We start from the raw sequence: 22,197 nt of genomic DNA, 5'->3' as shown, positions 1-22,197 counted from the left end.
GCCAGAGGGTTATATGTAAATATTCAGTGTAGTATATTTACAATGGTATATCGAGGGCCTATTGAGATCTATTGGACCCATTTTGTAGGTTTAGAATGTCACACTCTCGGCAATAAATCACTTTAGCCTCTATGGGTGTGCCTTCTTCACTCTTGGTATTTTAAGAATTTATAACCGCCTAATCTCGTTCTTATATAACATTGCTTAGCCAAGATTACTGTACATTCAAGCTCAGCTCAGCCTCCGTATTGTAGGCGGGCAACACACGATGTCACAGCGTTGCCGTGTGATTGATCGACGGAGCACCCAATCAAACCTTTCTCTCGCTCGACGTCACTAGAACCTTCTCGATTTGAACCAATCTCTCACAAGTCGAACTTGAGGTGGAGGCACGTAGTAAATAAACTGAATGGATGATGGAGCACTCTGCAGTGACCACAGCGAGCCGTTTATATTGAAATCCTCAGTATTTTCTCTGGGTGTTGGCGAGTGGAGTTCACAGCCGTTGGCTACTCTTAGAATAGGCTGTCGGAGGAACGAACTAAACGTTTGGTTTTTGACGTTTAGGCAATGTAACATTAGCAAGCCACAGACCGTATGGTGAGTGAGTTACTTTAGTGAGGACATAACGTTACCAGGCCTGTCCAGTTAAACAAACAGAACAGCAATCTTGAATTAAGGAAGTGAATAACTGTTACTGCATGAAACGTAAGATAACATTAATTTCAGGCGCCAATTAAACACGTAACGTTATTAGGTTAATAGAGTGGTTGTGGCGTGCTGTCGAGTATTCAAAATCTAACGTCTTTCACGTTTTTGGCGCGAGCGTTCTTGTCATTCGTCGCTCACGGGACAGTTTACGCACCAGAGCTCTTCTGTGGCCAATGACACCTGCTCACCAAAGGAAAATCTTTAAAATTCAGCGGAATACAAAAACAGGCCAGGACGAGTGGGCTAGCCACGTCGCGTGCACTACAGTGGCTAGCTGTCACACGGATCTCCATTGGCCTTGATGCTTGGTTTGAGTTGATATCAACGAAGATCAAGAGCAGACATGTCAGATACGAGCAAAGAAGTGGTGGATCTGGTGTGGGGCAGACCCACTGGCGGAGAAGTGACTGCATCACTCTTCCGTAGGTGGTCTCAAGGTAAGCGATCGGGAGCTATTCGCTCTTAAAGACTGAAATACACCACACGACTTTCAGAAACAACATATTTTTAAACACAAGGCGTCATACACATGCCGACACTGTAAAAGCTTAAAGTAAAACTGAGCGTCATACAGTAAACTACTGAGGATCTCGCGTATCCAGGCTTTTCTAGTTTTTCCGTATGGAATGATAGTCTGAAGGCAACACAAAAAAAAAATTCTGATCAAAAATCATGTTGTGTAATCCCGCATTAATGATGAGTCAAGTTTTGGAGGTTGAAGCTCATTTTCAAGGATATGCATCCATTACTTGTTGTAAAAATTCCGCTGTGCTCAGCAAAGAAGACCTCTGCCAAGTCCATGTTACTCCACCCTGACTGCTTGCCCAGTTGAAGTGTGATGAATTGCTTAATTCAGACTTGACATTGACTAAGTTTTGTTTCCACTGCATTTCTTTCTACAGGCTTTGTGTTCAGTGAGGCTGAGCGCTCTGCACTGGAGCAGTTTGAAGGTGGACCATGTGCTGTCATTGCACCTGTACAGGTATGCACTTTTCTCTCAAGCCTTGTTATTTCTATCCATAGGTTAAGATGATGTACAGTAATGAATTATGTCTACACACATGGCTTTGTATAGTCCAAACATAACTTCATTGTCGCGATGTAGTATACAGGGTGGTGACAGAAAGATAAAATCTGAGGGAACTCCCTCCAACCATGCTGAGCAATGCACTGTTTAACACCATGTCAATCGTTCAGTTGATAAAAACATCCTTCCAAAAATGCTTTTATTAGACAAAAATGCCTATGGTTGATTTTGAACTGATGTCTTACACCACCGCTAGCATTAAAACACCAAATTAAGGGATTTTGGAAGAATGGTGTTCCATCCTGCCATTAGAATTTCAGAATAGAAACTATGCCAGGGTGTGTTGATACTGTTCTGCCAACACATGTTTTCTAGCCTGACAAGCCAGACCCACATCAAGATATTTGGTCTGGAAACTCACCATTGTCAGGGCTCAATCCGAGGGGCGGGATATAAACAATTGTCTTTCAAACTCCCTCTGCACGGCGTGCACGCAATAGGATAACAGACCAGAGCAACGAAGGTGAAGCAGAGCTAGTTGACAGATTAAACTTTTGCTGTATCCGGTCGGCGAAACTCTGAACACATCTTCCCTTCTTAAAGCTACACTGTGTAACTTTTTTAGTTTATTCTTAGCTAAAAACTTAGTTCTTTCAAAACTATATGTGCTCATTAATGTTTATTTACTTCTTTCAAGTAATAAAGTATTCTCGTAAGTTTATAATATGCCATTGAAAATACATATACGGGAGAGGGGCTCGAATGCATGGCTCGAGACTAACTTTTTGCCTTGGTTGCACTGGTGCACCTAACTTTTTTATTTAGGTGCACCCAAAAATTTCCCTGGCTCGCATCGCCTTTAATAGCAATTTCAAGGTCACCTTTTTATCACGTTTCATATAAATTAATATATATTTTGTAAAGGACAACATGATATATGCAGTAACACTGGAATTAAAATCAAGGAAAACAATGCTTTGAACATCAGCCTACTATTTTAAAACTACAGTTTTAACAAAGCGTTATAAATTAATTAAAAAAAAATGAAATACAACTCATAATAAATAAAAATACAGAATTTTTTATTTCCTCTGCCTGCTATATTATATCACGCTTTGATTGTCATAATTAGGTGGCAATGTTACTAGTAGGTTGCGGTAGACTATGGTTTTTTATATAAAGTAAACATATACAACCACCGCTAGATGGGGGAAAATATCACACAGTGTAGCTTTAAGAATGACTTCAGTGCCGTTCTTTTCTCAGAGAAAAGCTTAACTCCAAGTCTTCCAAAGTCACGGTCAAAGCAGATTCGAAAGACCGCCGTTGCCAGTTTCTGTGTTTACTAGAAGCACACAAGCGTGTGTCATTATCAGGGTATCCGCGGGGTCTTGAAAAGTCTTAAAAGGTGATAAATCAATTTTGGGAAAATTAAGACCCTTATAAAGTATTAAAAAGTCTTATCACGGCTTTATAAAGTCTTAAATTTTGAAAGTATTTTGTTCAAGCTTTGTCAAAAGAGTTTGACTCCAAAAAGTATTTATGAATATATTTCTTTTCATCCCCAAAAGTATTAAAAAACAACGGGGCGCTCAGTCTGAGATCCACTCGGAGCGCGCGCGCCAGAGATGGAAATTAGCACCGCCACCAGCCAAATGCGGCTGATTTAGAGTTGTGGCGGGTAAGCTCGCTTCACCTACCGGGTTGTTTCACCTCTTTGTAAACTTTGTTCAATGCATGCGAGTGCTGCCGTATGTGCGCATATAACCAGTCGTTTTCTCCGTCATCACTCGCGTGCGCTGAGAGAAGATCTGACGCTGAGATCCGAGAGCGCGCGCGAGTCTCACAACGCGCAAATAATGATTTCTCTTTCAAGTCTTACGCTTAAGCGGACAAGCTCACACAAGAAGTATGTCAACATGTCCATCTTGATGAGTATCCTAGCAGACATAGTCTGAATATGCCTTAATTGAACTGTATAGTATGCACAGTCGAGAAAGACGAGCATATCCCTGCATCAGGTCTTAAAGGGGCAGTAGCCTTTACTGCTGCCTGAGTGATGTCCTTATATTTAGTTTGACATTAAACAATGCTCTTGATTGAATAGCTTTTGTAAGTTTAATAAGGATTAATCTTTCATTTAAAAGGTTAAATATGCAGTTATTTTACATTTGATTACTTTATTCAATTTCTGTACCTTTCTGCAGGCCAGTAGGCATGAACATTATTATTTAATGTACACATGAGTGAGGTCGAGTTAAACATTCTAGTTTGAATTTTAGTTTTCGGTTTTCGGCTTTGGTTTCTTCTTTTTTTGTTTTCGGCCAAGAATTTTGATTTCGGTGCATCCCACAATGTTCTGCTCAGTATGTTGTCAACACGCTTCAAAGATGCCAAAACGAATAGTTTCATTCTTGGGACTAAAAACCATAAAACTGGAAGCCATAAAAGACCACAAATCATTGTGAAAATGTCAGTATTTCATTGAGACTTGAGATTAAATAAACTGCTTAAGTATTGTAGAGCTTGTAGTATTAATTTGTTAAAAACAAAACAGTGGCTGGTAAAAACATGGAGTGGTATTTTCCATCCCTGGCGAGCGCTGTCTACGGGTGACGTATTTTGCGAAATGCGCAGTTAGGTAATGTGTCGCCCTCCATACGTTGTGAAACAGATATGCAATATGCACTGTTTATTGAAGGTTTGTTGCCGATTAGAACTTGAAGTGCGATGAGGTCTTAAAATATTTTGCGAAGGTCTTTAAAAAGTCTTAAAAAGGTATTGAAATTAACTTCAGGATTCCTGCATATACCCTGATTATGTTAAGCCCCGCCCACCAACTCTATACACGATGTGATTGGCCCGACCAGAGTTTGGCTTTTACAGCTCAGAAGTGTATTGGGAGTTGCTAAACGACACTCACGGCAGATTAGATTTGCTGCCGCTAGGGTGCGTTTAGATTTCTAGGCTGCATGTTTACCTTATTAAGAGAGATACTTCATTTAGGTTTTTCCTTTAATTTGTCACCTGTCCTTTACTTATATCACAGTGGTTTAAGGCTGGAATACTCTAAAGATTTTTGTCATGATTTATTCCAACACTAGTTGCCAAAAGTCAGCCAGTTAGACAATATCAATCATGTTTGATATTTTGAGCCAATTTTAGAATATATATATTGTTTTAGAATTCCATTTTATTATTTTAGAATCCCAAGTCTGGTAGTTTGTAATCCTCCATTGTTTAGTGTATGATGCCCAGTTTTTCCCTCTGTAACCATTACAAAGTTGACAAGTGTATGATACCTTTTGTTACTGTATATTCCAGCCTACTGTATACCGGTATTTACAGTCCATTCACAAATGCTGCTTTAATTGTCAGTGTATGATATCCTACCCTATTCTCAAACTGTATGGGCCTCATTCATTAAAACATGAGCAGAATGATTTTTGTGTAAATGTACTTATATGTGCTTATTCAGATTCATTAATGTTAGTTATTGTCCAGTTGGATGCTGCACATTGGTGGTGGTTGAAGAGATTTCACTCCTTCCATGTAAAGGGCTTTGAGTACCCAGAAAAGCACTATATACATGTAACAATATAATGTAATACTATTCAAATTTAGGTTAAACAACAGACCGTAAACAAAATATGGACATAGTGTTTCCGTGCGTGACATCACCCATAGGTTTCTAAAGAGCATTTTTGAAGCTAAAGTTGGCCATTGCCATCTTGGCAGCGCGTCATTCCCAGAAAACTGAAAATGGGCAAAGAGGCTGGACGTGGATTGGGCTGAGGTCACTGGTTGCTGAAACCACATTAAGTTTTTATTCCCTTTGGATTCTTTAGCAGCCAGTCAATGGATTGTAGTTAAGTCACGGTAACACTTTACTTGAATATGAAGGAGTTTTTATGCATGTTTACGACAGCTGTCATTAAGTGTCATTCGCTTAATTATGTCATTTTTAATGCAATGATGACATTTCGGAGTTGTCTTTGTCATGACAACTTGACATTACCGAGACAACATAACCTGTCATAAACATGACATAACAGATTATCAAATTTAAGAAACTTACTTAGCTTATAGGGTTAACCTTAAACTGTCATGTGGTTGGTTTTGATGTTGACTGAGGCCATTATAATGTCATAAATTTTTTTCAGTGGCACAAGTTTAATTTGTCATTAAAATGTAATAAGGTGTTAATACGCTGTCGAATTTTTTTTTAATAACAGCATCATTAATATTTTTCAGTTCATAATGTTTTATTTTATTTTTTAAGTTTCCTCCACCAGCTTCAACAGAAGGTTAGATAATAGAACATTTCAAATGTTATAAAAATATGAAAAGGAGTTCGACCTGAGTAAGACCTGCCCTCTCACAGAACTGACTCTTAAAAACACAAGGCATGAATTTATACACAGGTGACCAGCACCAATTAACGCAAAAAGGGGAAAACACATACACAAATAACGGCCATTACACAAAATAAACATGTGTATGTGTGTGTATATATATATATATATATATATATATATATATATATATATATATATATATTAGGGGTGTAACGATACGCGTATTCGTATTGAACCGTTCGGTACGAGGCTTTCGGTTCGGTACGCGGTACGCATTATGTACCGAACGGTTCTTGGACTAATTAATTAGATTTGGAAAATAAAAAAGTGTGTGAAATATAATAATATGCGTTCAACAAGGTAGCCCAATAACCAAAACGACATAACAGGCAATGCCCCTGACACCGCCGAAGTGAAAGAAAGAAAAAACACCAAATATGTTTTAGGCTGCTCAGTCAGGTGCTCGCTTACTCAGTAGGCTACGCGCTGAATGCTCGTGGCAAAATGGCAATTGCGTTTAACAAACCAGAAATAGAAGATCCTCCAATAACCAACAGGTCTGGTGTTTGGGTGAACTTTGGATTCTTGGTAAGCTATGATGGTGTTGGCAAGATTGATGGATTAAAAAACAACGGTATGTCGCATTTGCTGATGGTACAGCAGCGGGAATAATTCATGTCATGTCAATCAAAGCCGACAACAAGACGATCTTGTTGTCTTTACGCCGACAACAAGACGATAAAAAGGAGAAACAGCCACAAACTATCCCCGCAGCATTTAGACAGACATTTCCAACTTATTCAAATGGCAAAAGACATCACCGCGGCGAGTGGTCCATTTATAGCCGCGGATATGAGACCTAACGCCCGTTTCACACATACTCCGTCTGCAGTGCGTGTGCGGTGCGTATTTTTTTCCGTACCCATGTTAACGGATGACAGCTTTCAAACTGCACGCGGATGCTGTCCGTCAGTCCGTTCCAGGAGCGTTGCGTCTGCAGCAGTGCACGGATCGTTTTCGTACCGAGTCTATTTTTTGCTGCGCTGCGTTGCTGCATTAAAGTAGTAGGACATTGTTCTCATTAAAATAAACATGTACTGACGCGAAAATCTAGTAATTTCACCACAGATGCATCTCATTTAAAATATACTCTTGTTTCAAAGTCAACACATGGCTTTTTTTTTTCTCAAGTAAAGCAACAAAACGACACCTTACCTGGCATTTAGGTTAAAAAAAATGTGCCATAATGGAGAGCACTCGTACTTTCTTGGAGGTGAAAAGCAAAGTTCTTTTTGACCTGCAGGATTTCTTTTAAAAGGGTGTAAAAACGAAAGTAAAGACTAGAGTCGGCTGTTTTTGAATAGACTATTGTAAGTTTCTAATTTAAAATGTTTGTGATTTAAGGCTATAAACTATGTTTAAATGTTTTGCCACTTGTGTGAGCTAAATCTCAAGTATATAAATATGAATAAATGAATTTAATAAAATGTTGTTTAAATCTAGTATGCTACGTAACCTGACTTCTATTAAAGAGTAAACAAAGAAAATTGGAATTCTGACGAGGCATGTTCAGTAAAAACTTTTGGATTTTAAATAAAAAATAATGAATAAATGCTGTGTTTGTGATATGCAACAGCGGATCAGTTGCGGACTGCAAACGCAGCATATGTGAAAGCACTACAGGGTGTGGGGCTCCTGCAACGCACACGCAACGCAACACGCACCGCACACGCTAATGTAAAGAGCTTATGTCTTATTCCTGTAACTACATAGAAGATGGGTAAAATCATACAACAACAAAAAAATCATACTTTGTTAGTTTTAATAAAATAATACTAAAAAAGGTAATTTCTGCCAATTTTTTCTTTTTGCTGTATCTAAAACATACCGAACCGTACCGAACCGAACCGTGACACCAGTGTATCGTATCGAACCGAACCGAACCGTGAATTTTGTGAACCGTTACACCCCTAATATATATATATATATATATATATATATATATATATATATATATATATATCTCAACATCATATACACACATAAACAAACACAGAAAAATAACACTTTGTCAAATGACTTCACTTTATTAATTATCTTCCGATATATATAAAAATAAGAGGAATAGTCTTTAGAGCCCCACCCCGGGCTGAACAGGGAATGGTTGCGGCTAGAGCCTAGGCCGGAACATTATATATATAGGGCCAACGTTTCCGCCCGAACCCCTTTTGACGGTGCACCAGCACACGGGACTCCGCCATAACAAACAGACAAACAAAGAAATGGTAAGAATAAACTCAAACTATATGTTAAAGAGTGAGCGAAAGTTTAAATAAAGTATATTAAACCCAAAATAACGTTTTTGTGAATTGTTTTTACTTAGTGCAAACTAAATTGACATTAAACACCTAAACAAACTAACCTGACTGAGGTTCTGCCAACAACTGTTACAGCGTACACATAACAGGTGGTGCCACCATAGACATCATCATATAGGTGTATATGTCTATGCCACTCTATCATTTTGAGTTATATTAGTAGTTTTTTTAATGACTCTGTACGATTTCCTCTACACTGTTATAAAATAATTTGACAGAGTATTGACACTTAATGACATGTTAATGACAAATTCAACTTGTACCACGGTAGTTTAGGTCAAGAAATATATTCATGACAATGTTATGAAATAATTTGACACAGTATTGACACTTAATGACATGTAAATGACAAATTAAATTTATAAAAAAAATCATGACATTATAATAGCCTAATGACAGCCAACGTCAAAACCAACCACATGACAGTTTAATAATAATAATAATAATAGATTTTATTTATAACGCACTTTTCATTCCGAAGAATCTCAAAGTGCAACAAAGGGAAAAAATAACAATACATAAATAACAAGTAAAAATTACATCTCCACATCATGCTGGACGCTGATGACGCTAGCCTGGTGCAAACTTCAGCCACCATACAGTTCAAGCCCGAGGGAGACCACCAGTGAGCAGCCGACACCCAGAAGAGAGAGCAGCCGCTGCGAGCAACATCAAATGTCCTTCAAACCAAAACCGGTGAAAAAAAGGCAAACAACGTCCTCTCAGTGGCTGCCAGCAATCAGCAACAGTCCCAATTGTAGCTCTGACTGTTAGACTAGTCACAAACATAAGAAAATAAAATCTAAATTAAGATTAGTAACATTAAACATTAAAATAGTAACATTAACATGTTTTGTGGGTGGAGAAGCGCGAACAGACAACGCCAGCGTCCTCTCCCCCACGTTGCCTAGCAACTAATGTAATGTAAACCCAAAAGGCTGAGTAGTTTCTTAAATTTGATAATTAATCTGCTATGTAATTTCATGTCTGTTTATGACAGGTTATGTTGTCTTGGTAATGTCAAGTTGTCATGACAAAGACACTGACAGGTTATGATGTATTGGTTTATGTCAAGTTGTCATAACAAAGACAACTCTGAAATGTCATCATTGCATTAAAAATGACATAATTAAGCGAATGACACTTATTGACAGTTGTTATAAACATGCATAAAAACTCCTTCATATTCATGTCACGTGTCATGTCATAATTATGAAGGTGTCATGTCAGTCTTATGCACACCCCTTCAAGTAAAGTGTTACCACTGCATTTTTATAATATATTTGTAATATATTTTTTAATATGAGGTTATAGTAACACATTACTGCCTGGCATATGCCGTATCATTTTAGCAACCAAAGCGTCTTAGCTGGAAAAACGCTGTGCCTCTAAAGTGCTCTCAAGTGTTGGCTGTGCATACATATATTATGCTGAAATGTGCATTGCATAAATGATAAAGTAACAAATTTACCATATGTGTGAATATATATATATAGAGAGAGAGAGAGAGAGAGAGAGAGAGAGAGAGAGAGAGAGAGAGAGAGAGAGAGAGAGAGAGAGAAAGAAGTGTTTAAATAAAGTTTACACCATGGTTTACTTTACACACTAGTTTTTGAAAGGGTGAAAAATTGCACCATGTCAAAAAAAAAAAAAATATTATAATATATTTAGTGCTCCTCCTAGTAAATGTACTATTTACTAGGAAAAAATATTTACTCCTATGTTATGAATATTTTACTCAAGTTTCATGAATTGAGGTCTTATGTTTGTAACATTTTCATGCAATTACTGAAACTGATATAAATGTGTTGACATGTTATTTTGTTGGGTTGTTCCTTTTGGCTGGTTAATTGGAGCCCTAATGATTTGTGTGTTTTGTTTGTTATTCCTCAGGCTTTCCTATTGAAGAATGTTCTGTTTAACACTGAAGGCTCAAACTGGAAAGATATCTCAGGTTTGCTGTGCATTATTTTAAAGAGAATTTCACCTGGTTTCTACTTGTGGGTATTAAAAAACACCCAGACCAAGCACTTGTGAGCATCTCAAAGCATGTTTAGGATTGACTGGCCATCTCAACCTACTCCAAATCCTGTGTTAGGTTCTGAACACAAGTCATTGTGTGTATTCTTTTCATGGATTCAAAAAAATGGGTGTATATCTATTTCCGTCTTTCTGTGTGCCTAAAAGTGGATAAAATGGGGATTCACTACAAAGTCTTTATATAAATAGTTATAGATCACTTTCAAAGGAAGAATCATTATGTGAGACTGTCCTTTTGTTTTATAGCTAAAGCAATTTTTTTACTCATCCTGTAGTCGTTTCACTCTTTTATGTTGATCATATTTGACATTCTTAGATGTTGCTCTCATTGGTATGTTGTGTACATTTGGTATCCTGCTTGAAATGTTGCTTGCATTGTCATAAATGAAGAAAAGAAGTGTCATATCCTAGTAAGTTACACTTTCATTTTCATGTTTGTCCAATATTTTTGGCTGACACGGTTTATACATTTGGTGGTATTTGGTAAGTTTATACAAAAATAAGTTACCTGGTTGCCTCAATTTTGAGTTCATTGAAATAAAAATACAATTAAAAATTTGATAATCTACAAACTTTATTCAAATATTATTAAAAGATTTTGTAAGCATATTGGGTAATTGTGTTTTATTTCTGATGACGCAGTGAAACATGCCAAATTGTGGTTTTTTTTCATGATTTTTTCACATTTTTTATGTGGTTCAGATACAATAATATTTTGAGTTTCTATTTATTAAGCAATTTCCTTCACTGTATCAACTCAAATTTTTAATTTCAATAAACTCAATTTTAAGGCAACCAGGTTACTTGTAGAGTACAACGTAGAGAGAAGCAGGGCTCAACAATAAGGACTGCCCGATGGCCCAGAGTCAGCGAAAGCAATGCTCGGGACAGTTGACAGAACTATCTCTTGTCTGAGCGAGTCAGTGTTTCATCGTCACTAAAGTTTATCATTTGCACGTTTTTAAGCCTTGCCAGTTTAAATATTCGAGCGCAAGAAGACGTGAAAGAGCACTCAATTCAGTATTTGCATGAGAAGTTTCACACAGAGAAAGCCACCTACAGCATGTAAATGCTGAAATGAGTTCTTTCACATCTTGTGCTTGAACAGACATATTCACACAAAATTGGTGTGTCCTCCTCATGAACAGTCGTACTAGAGTACTGGGTACTAGTATACTGGATCTGTGTAGCTCTTAAAGTGACCGTGCTATTGCTCATCATTTGAATATTTAGACTTGTTTTATTACTGACAGTTTACTTTAACAATATTTTAAATGTATACGAGTTAGGCTATTTAAAACATTATTCAGTTCACCCAAAAATGCAATTCATGTCATTAATGACTCACCCTAATGTTTTTCCACACCTGTAAGACCTCCGTTCATCTTAGGAACACAGTTTAAGATATTTTATATTTAGTCCGAGAGCGTATTCAAGTGTATGCACACTATACTGTCCATGTCCAGAAAGGGAATAAAAACATCATCAAAGTAGTCCATATGTGACATCAGTTTGTTAATTAGAATCTCTTGAAACTTCAAAAATAAATTTTGGTCCAAAAATCACAAAATATATGACTTTATTCAGCATTGTCTTCTCTTCCTAGTTAGTTTTCTATCCTCAAATAAATATTCAATCGAATCAGCAGATTGATTCATGATTCGGATCGCCAATGTCACGTGATTTCAGCAGTTTGACATGCGATCCGAATCATGGAGAGTATAGTGTGCAAAAACTTGCATATGCTCTAAAATATCTTAAACTGTGTTCCGAAGATGAACGGAGGTCTTGCGGGTGTGGAACGACATTAGGATGAGTCATTAATGACAAATTTAATTTTTGGGTGAACCCTTTAAGGTCATGGGAACCCTTTAAGGTCATGGGTCAAAATCAACTGAAACAGTTGCTAGGCCTATTTTTTATTTTGGTGGTTCCAGTGTAAAGTTAAGATTTGCCGCAATATGTGCGCTAGCTTCAAATTTCATTAGCCACATTTATAATGTCGGGGCAGGGCTAACAACATGCCGGTGGGGCCAATATCCTTAAACCTCAAGCGGCGAGTTGCCCTCGCAGTGCTACCCTAAAAGCCACCTTTCCTGCTGCTCTATTCTAAACATGCCTCCAGAGGATGACGTCACACAACCTCACCATTTCACCCGCTGACTGAAAAATAGCTAGATCGTAAGCATGACAGAAGTGAACACTCGATCTTGAATTAAAGACTGAAGACTCCATTATCGATATTTGACCAATGTTTTAAAAAATGTTACAGTGACAGTCATTTATTAATTTATGTCTGGAGTGCACACCAATCATGCTAAATCAAACTGGCATTTACATTTAACATAAAAAGAGAACACATACCTATTAGTTTGCACCTCTTCATGAGCACCCTTCTGAAACCTAAATTGACAAATGAGACGGCCTGCAGTCTCGTGAACTTAACGGACATGCACATTGTAACGGGAAACCATTGTAAGTCCTATGTAAGTAAGATGCTTATTTACAAGAGCAAAAGTGCGTAGATATAAAATGTGCCTTTTGGGACAGGGCCCTTTAATTCAGCTTAGAAGAGATGCATGGCTTGACGTGTGCTGTAAATCCCTACAGACGAAGAGCAGCGGACGGTACTTTGCTCCACCCTCAGTGAGATCCTGGAGTCGGCCTGCCTCAATAAGACACGGGCATTTCACCTGGCTACCTGGCCTCGTGCTAAAACCACAGACAGCAGTGACATCACAGACAGCCACCCAGAGCCTGAGTCCAGCCAACCTACTGACACACCAAGTAAGAGAATTTGTAACGGCTGTTCTGGATGTTGTACAGATACTAAACAAGACTACATGCCAGTGTTTGATTAATACCTAACAATGATCCATAATGTTTGGTATATTTTAACTCTCCTTTGATAGTGAATTCATAAATTAGATGACTTGACACAGCATCTAGTCTAACACTAGTCTAAACTTGCTGAGATGTGTATTCTCATTAAGGGTAAATGATCTTGCAAATAATTTCTCTAGACTGTTGTCTTGTTAAATGCATTTTTGTTTTTGCATGGTGTGTGTTTAGCTGCTTTGGCTGCTGAGGAGCTTGGCTTTGAGAGGTTTCACAGCGTCATACAGTAAGTGCACAAACTCTTTTCAAACAGCGTCACTTTTGTTTCTTTTTGCTCATGTCGTCACTGGCTTACCCCTTTTTTCTCTTTGTGCTACAAATATACAAATCAGATATACAGATTATTTCAGTGGTGCGGAAATAACTAAATGGAAGTAACTAAATTGAAAAAGAAATCAGGCTCAGCTTCGGGCTGAAAAAAACTTCAGTGTAAAATGGTCAGTCACATTGTGGTTATTCCTAATTCAGGAAGAGGACTCTCAGGACTGTTGCAGAGCTGAGAGAGGACGTGTTGTCACTCTATGACACCTGGAAGAACAAATTTGGGGTTCTGCTCTTCCTGTACTCTGTCATACTTACAAAGGTATAACTTTACATTACCCTCTCCTAAAAGGTCTTTATGCCAATTAGTTTGTTCCTTTGAAACACAGGAGAATAATGAGCTTGCATGGTAAACGCATGATCCTTCAGAAAGCATTCTAGTATGCTAATTTGTTGCTCAGGAAATATTAATGTTGAAAAAGGTTGTTTATATTTTTGTAGAATTCGTCATACATTTCAGGATACTTTGATGAGTAGAAAGTTTAAAAGAACAGCATTTATTTAAAATAAAAAAATTATGTAATATTACAAATGTCTTTACTGTCTCTTTGGATCAATTTAATGCATCCTTGCTGATTAATAGAACTCTTATCAGTCCCTCCAGTTTTTCTCGATTCCGCGATCGCTGAATACAATGCAAAATCAGAAAAATGACGCATTTTTTTGCGATCCTGCATAATTTGCCATTTCACCGCAAAATAATCACACAAAATTTATTTTCAATAACAAACAAAAAAAGTAAAAATAAAAATATCTAACTGAACTATTTCTAATTTATTTAAAGCTTAAATACATTGTTTTCATGAGGATTACAGACGTTGGGGTGCTTGCACAGTTTGTCTTTGTAAAAGCGAAAGTTAAACTTTCTCGTCTGCCATCTCGTCTCACATAGTCCTAAGTGCCAGTACCGGATGAATTGATTACTCTAGATGGATGAATGACCAAATAAAAGTATGATATGCCCGATAACACTAAAAAAAGAGTTAATAAAAGCGTTGTATACCACAAACTCAATTCGCTCCTGACACACGGTGACGGACCGATGTCAGACTGGCGGAGGATTGTTTGCCGGCTGTCAGTGCTCGCGATACAGATTTGTTCTATATAGGCTTATGCCCTTGAACAATCATAATCAAATAGCCTACACCCATTATTATGTCTAAATGTCCAGTGTCTTAAATGAATAGGTTTGGGAAGTGTGTCAGTATAGGCTATTGGGTCCGTGTATTAGACTACTGTCCTAATACACGGTCCGTGTATCTCGCCTACAAAACTACCACTGGCTCTGCACCAATATACCTAAACTCACTTGTTCAGACTTACACACCCTCCAGAAGCTTGCGTTCTGCGAGTGAGCGGCGCCTCGTGGTTCCATCCCAAAGAGGCATGAAATCGCTCTCACGGACATTTTCCTGGACCGTTTCCACTTGGTGGAATGACCTGCCGATCTCAAGTCGTGCTGCCGAGTCTGTAGCCATTTTTAAAAAACATCTTAAGACATCTTTTCCAATTGCACCTGACCAATACAGAATAGCACTTACTGATTACCACAGCAACGACCAAAAAGCGCACACTCCTGGATCATATCTACGTCTCTCGTCCGGATTTGTGCATTCAGGCGGGTGTGTTACATAGTTATCATAGCTATCATAATCCGGTGTACTGTATTTTGCGTACATGAGTTTTTGTTGTAGATGCCTATTGCTGTGCGTTTAGCTAGAATGCCATACAAAAACAACCCATTGGGCCACTGAATCTGCATTTACGACAACAGTTGGGGCAACAGCCTTAGTCCTAATGGGTTGTTATCATGGCTATCAAAATCCAGTGTTCTGTATTTTGCGTATGTGAGTTTTTGTTGTAGGCTATTGTAGATGGCTATAAAAAAAAAAATTAAAAATATTGTGTACTGTGCTAATTAACTGAGACTTCTTACAGCTCTTACAGGTTGTTGGCCTTGTTTGTTTCGTCGCTTCTATTGCTCTCCCCTTTTTTGTAAGTCGCTTTGGATAAAAGTGTCTGCTAAATGATTAAATGTAAATGTACTGTAGGCAGTAATCTTTAAAGTGAAAGCAACCTAGGCTACCTATCAAATAACAACCACTGAATAAAATAAAATAACATTTGTCTTCATATCATTTGTTTATTAGTTCTTATTTTACTACTGACTGTTTACTTGATTACCGTAATTAATTATTTGAGAACTTTTTATATAGCCTAAGGCAATTGCTTATTGCTGTATTTACTTTTCCCAGATGTTTCCCACCCTAAGCGATCATGTTATTAAAGCGAATAGTACCACTGGCCTTTTTTTGTAAGATACCAAAATAAACAAGATTTGTGCATTTTGTTTGTTCTATTGTTGTGTATGACTATTGTGCATCTAACATAATACATAATATGGTAAATGTGCTATCTTAATCATTTAAAAAAAACATCGCAAAATTTTTCGCAAATTTCTGGAAATTACCTCCACAAATTCAGTCATATTGATCGCAAAAATCACAAAAAAAATATCGTGAAATCCTGGAGGGACTGTCTTATTGACTCCAATCTTTTGTAGAGTACATGACAAATTTTGGATCTTATTTGCTAGCTAGCTCTGCTTATTCATTATGTGTCTGTGTGTGTGTACTTATGCTGTAACTTCTTTCTTTTGTAAGGGAATTGAGAACATAAAAAATGAGATCGAAGACACCTCTGAACCTCTGATTGACCCTGTGTATGGCCACGGCAGGTAAAATGCATGCTAAGAGATCAGTTTTTTTTTTTTTTTTGTACATTTAGCATTGCTTGGACTATTAGGGAGCATTTTTTTATTGGATTGTAACTTAGGAGATTGATCTTGTGTAACTAAAGTATAATGCTGGTTTGTAGCAATGTACATCAGCACATTTTGACTCTAATAGTCTGAAAGTTTTATTTATAGTGAATGCTGACTGTTTCATGTTGATTTTGCATTTGATCAAGTTCTTCCTTTCTATACTTTTAGCCAAAGTCTAATCAACCTGTTGGTGACCGGTCATGCCGTGTCTAACGTGTGGGACGGTGATAGAGAATGTTCTGGAATGAGTATGCTTCATATTTTTGCTGAATATTAATGTATTGGCATGCTGTTTGTTTTAAATAACTCTATTCACAGTAGATAATCAGTTGTTCTGCTGTTGTAGACCACTGGATGGCAGTGTCATCTAATGTTTTGCTCAAGCTTTAGCATGCTTTACATATGCCTGCTGAGAGAATAACAATTACAGAGTTTCTAAGGTCATTAGGTTTTAGTGTTTTATGTTAAACTGTTTATTTTTGTAAAGTTTTTTTGCTAGGAATTTAATTATTCTTTTTATCATTGTTCTCTAGAGCTACATGGCATCCATCAACAGGCCTCTGTTGGCTTTCTCACACTAATGGAGTCACTGCGCTACTGCAAGGTGTGTATATACTCATGCACCCTCCAAGGAGCTTACAGCTTAAATCATATGCTATAGATGTTGTTTCCACTATCTGCAGTGTTGATTAATCTGAAGATTAAGTTCCCACATGCCAAAATGTAGTTTTGGGTTAAAACCATTTGTGGGTTTGAATTATTTATTTATTTTTATTTTATTTTATTTTTTATATATATTTTTTAAAGATATCTCACAGGGAATTATGATAGCCTACTAAAATACTGACTGACATTATTCACTCTATATTTTAGTTCTTAAGAATGTTTATGGTGAGAAAGAAACTCTTTCTGTGGATTTTTTCTCACACACAATAGGGGTGTGATGCAACGCTGGTCTCACATTTCGGTTTGATTACGATTATCCTGTCACCGATTTGGTTTAATTAAATATCACGATTCATCGCCATACCATTCTCCATCATTTTTGTTCTAAATTTTTCATGCAATGATGGATCTGTTACTTTTCTTAAATTTTTCCGAGCTAATGTCTTGTAAATTACATGATTCAGTGGTGCCCTCTGACGTCTCATTGAGCATTAAAAAGCAATTGTACTGCGCATGTGTCGGATGCGTCAATCCATGCTCAACCAAGGTTGAGTTCACTTTGAAAGCTGTGTGGACCCAACTGTGTGTGACTAAGTGGAATGCAGAAAATGAAGTATACCCAGGCCTTAACATCTTTTGTCATACTAATGTAGTGCCCTCTAAAGCCCAAACATGTGAGATTTCAGCCAACATCACCTGGCACAAACACATCCTGAAGGAATTGCCCTGTTGTTTTAACCTGTGGATAAAGTAATTAAGAAGCTGCTTTATTTTAAATGGCACTGTGCTAAGCAGAGCTTCAGGATATGTGCAGTGAGTTGTGTTTGGAATAGAAGAACACAGGAATGTATCGCCTCATATTTAGAACCATCTGAGCCCCCATTACAATATTCATGATCTTTTAAATCTGCACACCCCTGGATCGTCTCCCCACCCAAATCTACTGCTGAAACTCACCTGTTGAGTGATGTGAGATGAGTGAGGGCTTTCAGTGTTTCAATGTGCTGCTGGAGATGGACCTATAGGCAGAGTAGTTAGTAATAGTTTTTTTTTTCTTTTAACTGCTGATGTGGTTTTTGTATTTAAAGTAGGCAAAAAATAATTTGTGAGCCACCGATTGTGCAAATTCTCCCACTTAAGAATTTCAGGCCTCTCTCATCTTTATATCATAGGTACACATCAACTATGAGAGACAGAATGAGAAAAACTAATCCAGAAAATCACATTGTCTGATTTTTAAAGAATTTATTTGCAAATGATGGTGGAAAATAAGTATTTGGTCAATAACAAAAGTTCATCTCAATACTTTGTTATATACAAATATGTTATATATTTGCACTTTGAGATTCTTCGGAATGAAAAGTACATAATAAATAAAATCTATTATTATTATTATTACCCTTTGTTGCGATGACTGAGGTCAAACGTAAGTCGCCAAAAGGTTATTACACACTGTTGCTGATAGTTTGGCCCATTCCTCCAAGCAGATCTACTCTAGAGCAGTGATGTTTTAGGCTGTTGAATTTTCAACTTCCTCCAAAGATTTTCTATGGGGTTGAGATTTGGAGACTGGCTAGACCACTCCAAGACCTTGAAATGCTTCTTATGAAGCCACTCCTTCATTGCCCGGGCAGTGTGCTTGGGATCATTGTCATGCTGAAATACCCAGCCACATTTCATCTTCAATGCCCTTGCTGATGGAAGGAGGTTATCTCACTATAAATGGCCCCATTTAGGGGTGGGCGATATCTCGATATTTAAAATATATCGAGATATTTTTTCAACTCGATATGGATTTGGACATATCGTATATATCGATATATTGTTTATATTTAATTCTGATTCCGCCACTTTGCTTGTTTGCCTTCCCTGTGCTGTGCTCGCTCCCGCTCGCGCGCCTCCCGCCTCATTGCTTTTGTTCCCCCTCCCCTCGCGTGTCGTCTCAGTGCACACGGTGGCGTCCGCAACCAGGTGAGGATTAGTTATCATGTTGAGAAGCGCGCGCGTTGTTCAGGACTCAGTTAAGAGACCATGTTTTCCTTCTAACACAACTGCTTGCTGAAATTTATAAAGAAATATTAATGTTCATCATAGTTCAAATCGCACGTTTCACCCACAGTCAGGTGATTGACACTATTGGTGCGAGACGCACTCTCAGTCGCAATCATGCCAGTTTATGATTTGTGTCTAACTGATCGCATGGTTTTCGGTTAAAATGTCAAAATGATCGCATATCATTTGAAAACATTTAAAAAGTATTGCAATATCATTACTATGATTATTTTGTCAGCTTTATCACGGGATTATGATGAACAGGTCTATTCACGTTTTAACCAAGAGGGAAAAACGAGACACCCCGGGTGTCCTGAGACACGCGGTGCTCTTCTGTCAGTTGTACTGTATCATATTATCATATAGCTTACCTTCTGACATTCATATTTCGTTCTGTAACTGGAAAAGAAGTGAAATTCAGCTCATGTGTAGCCTACATGATCCGCATGATGAGTTTGAATTTGGTCAAACTCATGACAAACATCACTGTTTGAATTTTAATAAAAATTTATCAGGAAATGGTGTTATGACAAAATCAGTTTATTTATATCTCAGTCATGCCCCCATCTTACTGCAAAATGCTTACTGTTTTACTGTTAAGTGTAAAAAAGGGAGTCTTTGAAAGCATGAAATAAATGAAAAGAAGGCAATATTATTTATTTTCTTTTACAGTTAAATTATTATTATTTATGTAATTCAGGGAGTTTTTTTTTTTTTAAATGTCGCAAAAGCACTTTGTTCCTACATGAACTGACTACCTCTTTGCACTTCAATAAAAAAAGAAAAGAATTTGTGGTATTTGGCATATTTGTTTTTGCTGTAGTTTTTAGTGGTTATTTTTCCTGTAAAGATATCGAGATATATATCGTATATCGAGATATAGCAAAATATATTGAGATATATTTTTTGCTCCATATCGCCCAGCCCTAGCCCCATTGATTCTTTTCTTTACATGGATCAGTTGACCAGGTCCCTTTGCAGAAAAACAGCCCCAAATCATGATGTTTCCACCCCATTGCTTCACAGTAGATATGATGTAACTCAGTATTCTTCCTCCTCCAAACACGACAAGTTGAGTTTTTACTAAAAAGTTATATTTTTGGTTTCATCTGACCATATGACATTCTCCCAGTCCTCGTTTGGTTCATCCAAATGCTCTCTAGCAAACTTCAGACGGACACGGATATGTACTGGCTTAAGCAGGGGGACACGTCTGGCACTGCAGGATTTGAGTCCCTGGCGGCATAGTGTGTTACAGATGGTAGCCTTTGTTATTTTGGTCCCATCTTTCTGCAGATCATTCACTAGGTCTCCCCCCATGTGGTTCTTACAAAGTGTGTACGGTGGTTTTAAAGTTAATATGGACCTGGTAACACTACACTAAGCTTAATTATGTAGATGGTTTATAACGGTGTGTGTCACTGTAAATAAAAGTGTTCTAACAGTTATTACAATGCATAGATAACGTTATGCATCACTGATAAACCGACATGAACAGGAAAAAAAGTTTTTATTGGCATTAGCTGTAACAATCTGTCAATGAACTAACATATACATCAATAAACGCATAGCATTCTCGCTAATACCCTGCTAGTCCATAAACACAGATTAAAGTAACATTACGTTAACCAACCATTAAGAAACGTCCTGTTTAGCCTTAATTGTCGAATTTCGTTGGAGTTGTCATCTTGTCCCAGGTCTGACTCCGGTTCAAATTGTTATAGTTGCACAGATCTATCCTCAGAGACTCCCGTCACCATTCTTTCACCTCTACTGTTGTCAAGGGCAACATCTCCATGTGCGGCCCCGGGCCGGGGTCATTTATTTATCATTTGAAGCTGTATGCACTGAAATGGCTTGGTGAAAACGGAGATGTTTTTGATCAGTTAATATTAGTGTTTTCTTACAATACTAATGAGAATTTTTAATCAAAGTACAGTACAGGCCAAAAGTTTGGACACATTACTATTTGTAATGTTTTTGAAATAATTTTCTTCTGCTCATCAAGCCTGCATTTATTTGATCAAAAATACAGAATTTTGTTTAGTATTGTGATATATTATTACAATTTGAAATAATTGGTTTTCAATTTATTATACTTTAAATTATCATTTATTTCTGTGATGCAAATCTGAATTTTCAGGATCATTCCTCCAGTCATCAGTGTCACATGATCCTTCAGAAATCATTCTAATATGATGATTCATTTTCAAAGTTGGAAACAGTTCTGCTGCTTAATATTTTTTCATAACCTTTGATACTTTTTTATTAGACTTTGATGAACAAAAAGTAAAAAAAAAAATAATAAAAGAAGCAAATGTTTTAAAAATGTAAATTTTTTGTAACAACAATATACACTACTGGTCAGTAATTTGGGGTCAGTCATTTTTTTTCTTTCTTTTTTTGAAATAAATCAATAAATTTATTCAGCAAGGATGTGTTAAATTGATAAAAATTGATAGTAAAGGAGATTTATATTATTTGGAAATTGTTTTTATTTTTAATAAATGCAGTTCTTTTGAACCTTTTATTCATCAAATATATTAGGCAGCAGAACTTTTTCCAACACTCAATAAATCAGAATATTAGAACGATTTCTGAAGGATCATGTGATAGACTGGATGTCACGTGTAGGTTCTTTAACTTGGATACGAGCGAGAGTGAGCCTGCAGTGTATTCGTGCATAGCCAATGCAATCAGGGCGGCAAATGAATGGCAATCCGCTGTTGCCTTAAAAAAGTACACAATGCACATACAGTAAACCCAAGTGTCGTTTACGCCGCTGCGGATAATAGCACCAAATTAATTTTAAAAAACAATATATTTACAACGGTCTATCACAAGATGAACAGAATCAAGTTTAGTGTGAAACCAGACCAACGCTGCAAAAAGCCAAAAGCAACATGTGCCTAACATCTTTTC

At 37.2% G+C, this 22,197-nt stretch overlaps 1 protein-coding gene across 1 annotated transcript in view; it reads left to right on the top strand.

Annotated features, from left to right (window-relative positions):
• The first annotated feature begins 372 nt into the window (after positions 1-372).
• The window catches only part of mindy3 (MINDY lysine 48 deubiquitinase 3), a 60,466-nt gene continuing 38,641 nt past the window's right edge, over positions 373-22,197 (top strand). The window contains exons 1-9 of the mRNA XM_067448573.1: positions 373-1,148; positions 1,614-1,693; positions 10,368-10,428; positions 13,125-13,301; positions 13,587-13,638; positions 13,881-13,995; positions 16,397-16,470; positions 16,726-16,805; positions 17,091-17,161. Of these exons, the coding sequence (XP_067304674.1) occupies positions 1,055-1,148; positions 1,614-1,693; positions 10,368-10,428; positions 13,125-13,301; positions 13,587-13,638; positions 13,881-13,995; positions 16,397-16,470; positions 16,726-16,805; positions 17,091-17,161 (804 nt within the window). The 5' untranslated portion in view covers positions 373-1,054. The remainder of the gene's footprint in view (positions 1,149-1,613; positions 1,694-10,367; positions 10,429-13,124; positions 13,302-13,586; positions 13,639-13,880; positions 13,996-16,396; positions 16,471-16,725; positions 16,806-17,090; positions 17,162-22,197) is intronic.

The sequence above is a fragment of the Pseudorasbora parva genome, chromosome 7 (genome assembly GCF_024679245.1).
Source record: "Pseudorasbora parva isolate DD20220531a chromosome 7, ASM2467924v1, whole genome shotgun sequence".
In the NCBI taxonomy this organism is placed as follows: domain Eukaryota; kingdom Metazoa; phylum Chordata; class Actinopteri; order Cypriniformes; family Gobionidae; genus Pseudorasbora; species Pseudorasbora parva.
This window is presented reverse-complemented; position numbering and strand designations above follow the sequence as displayed.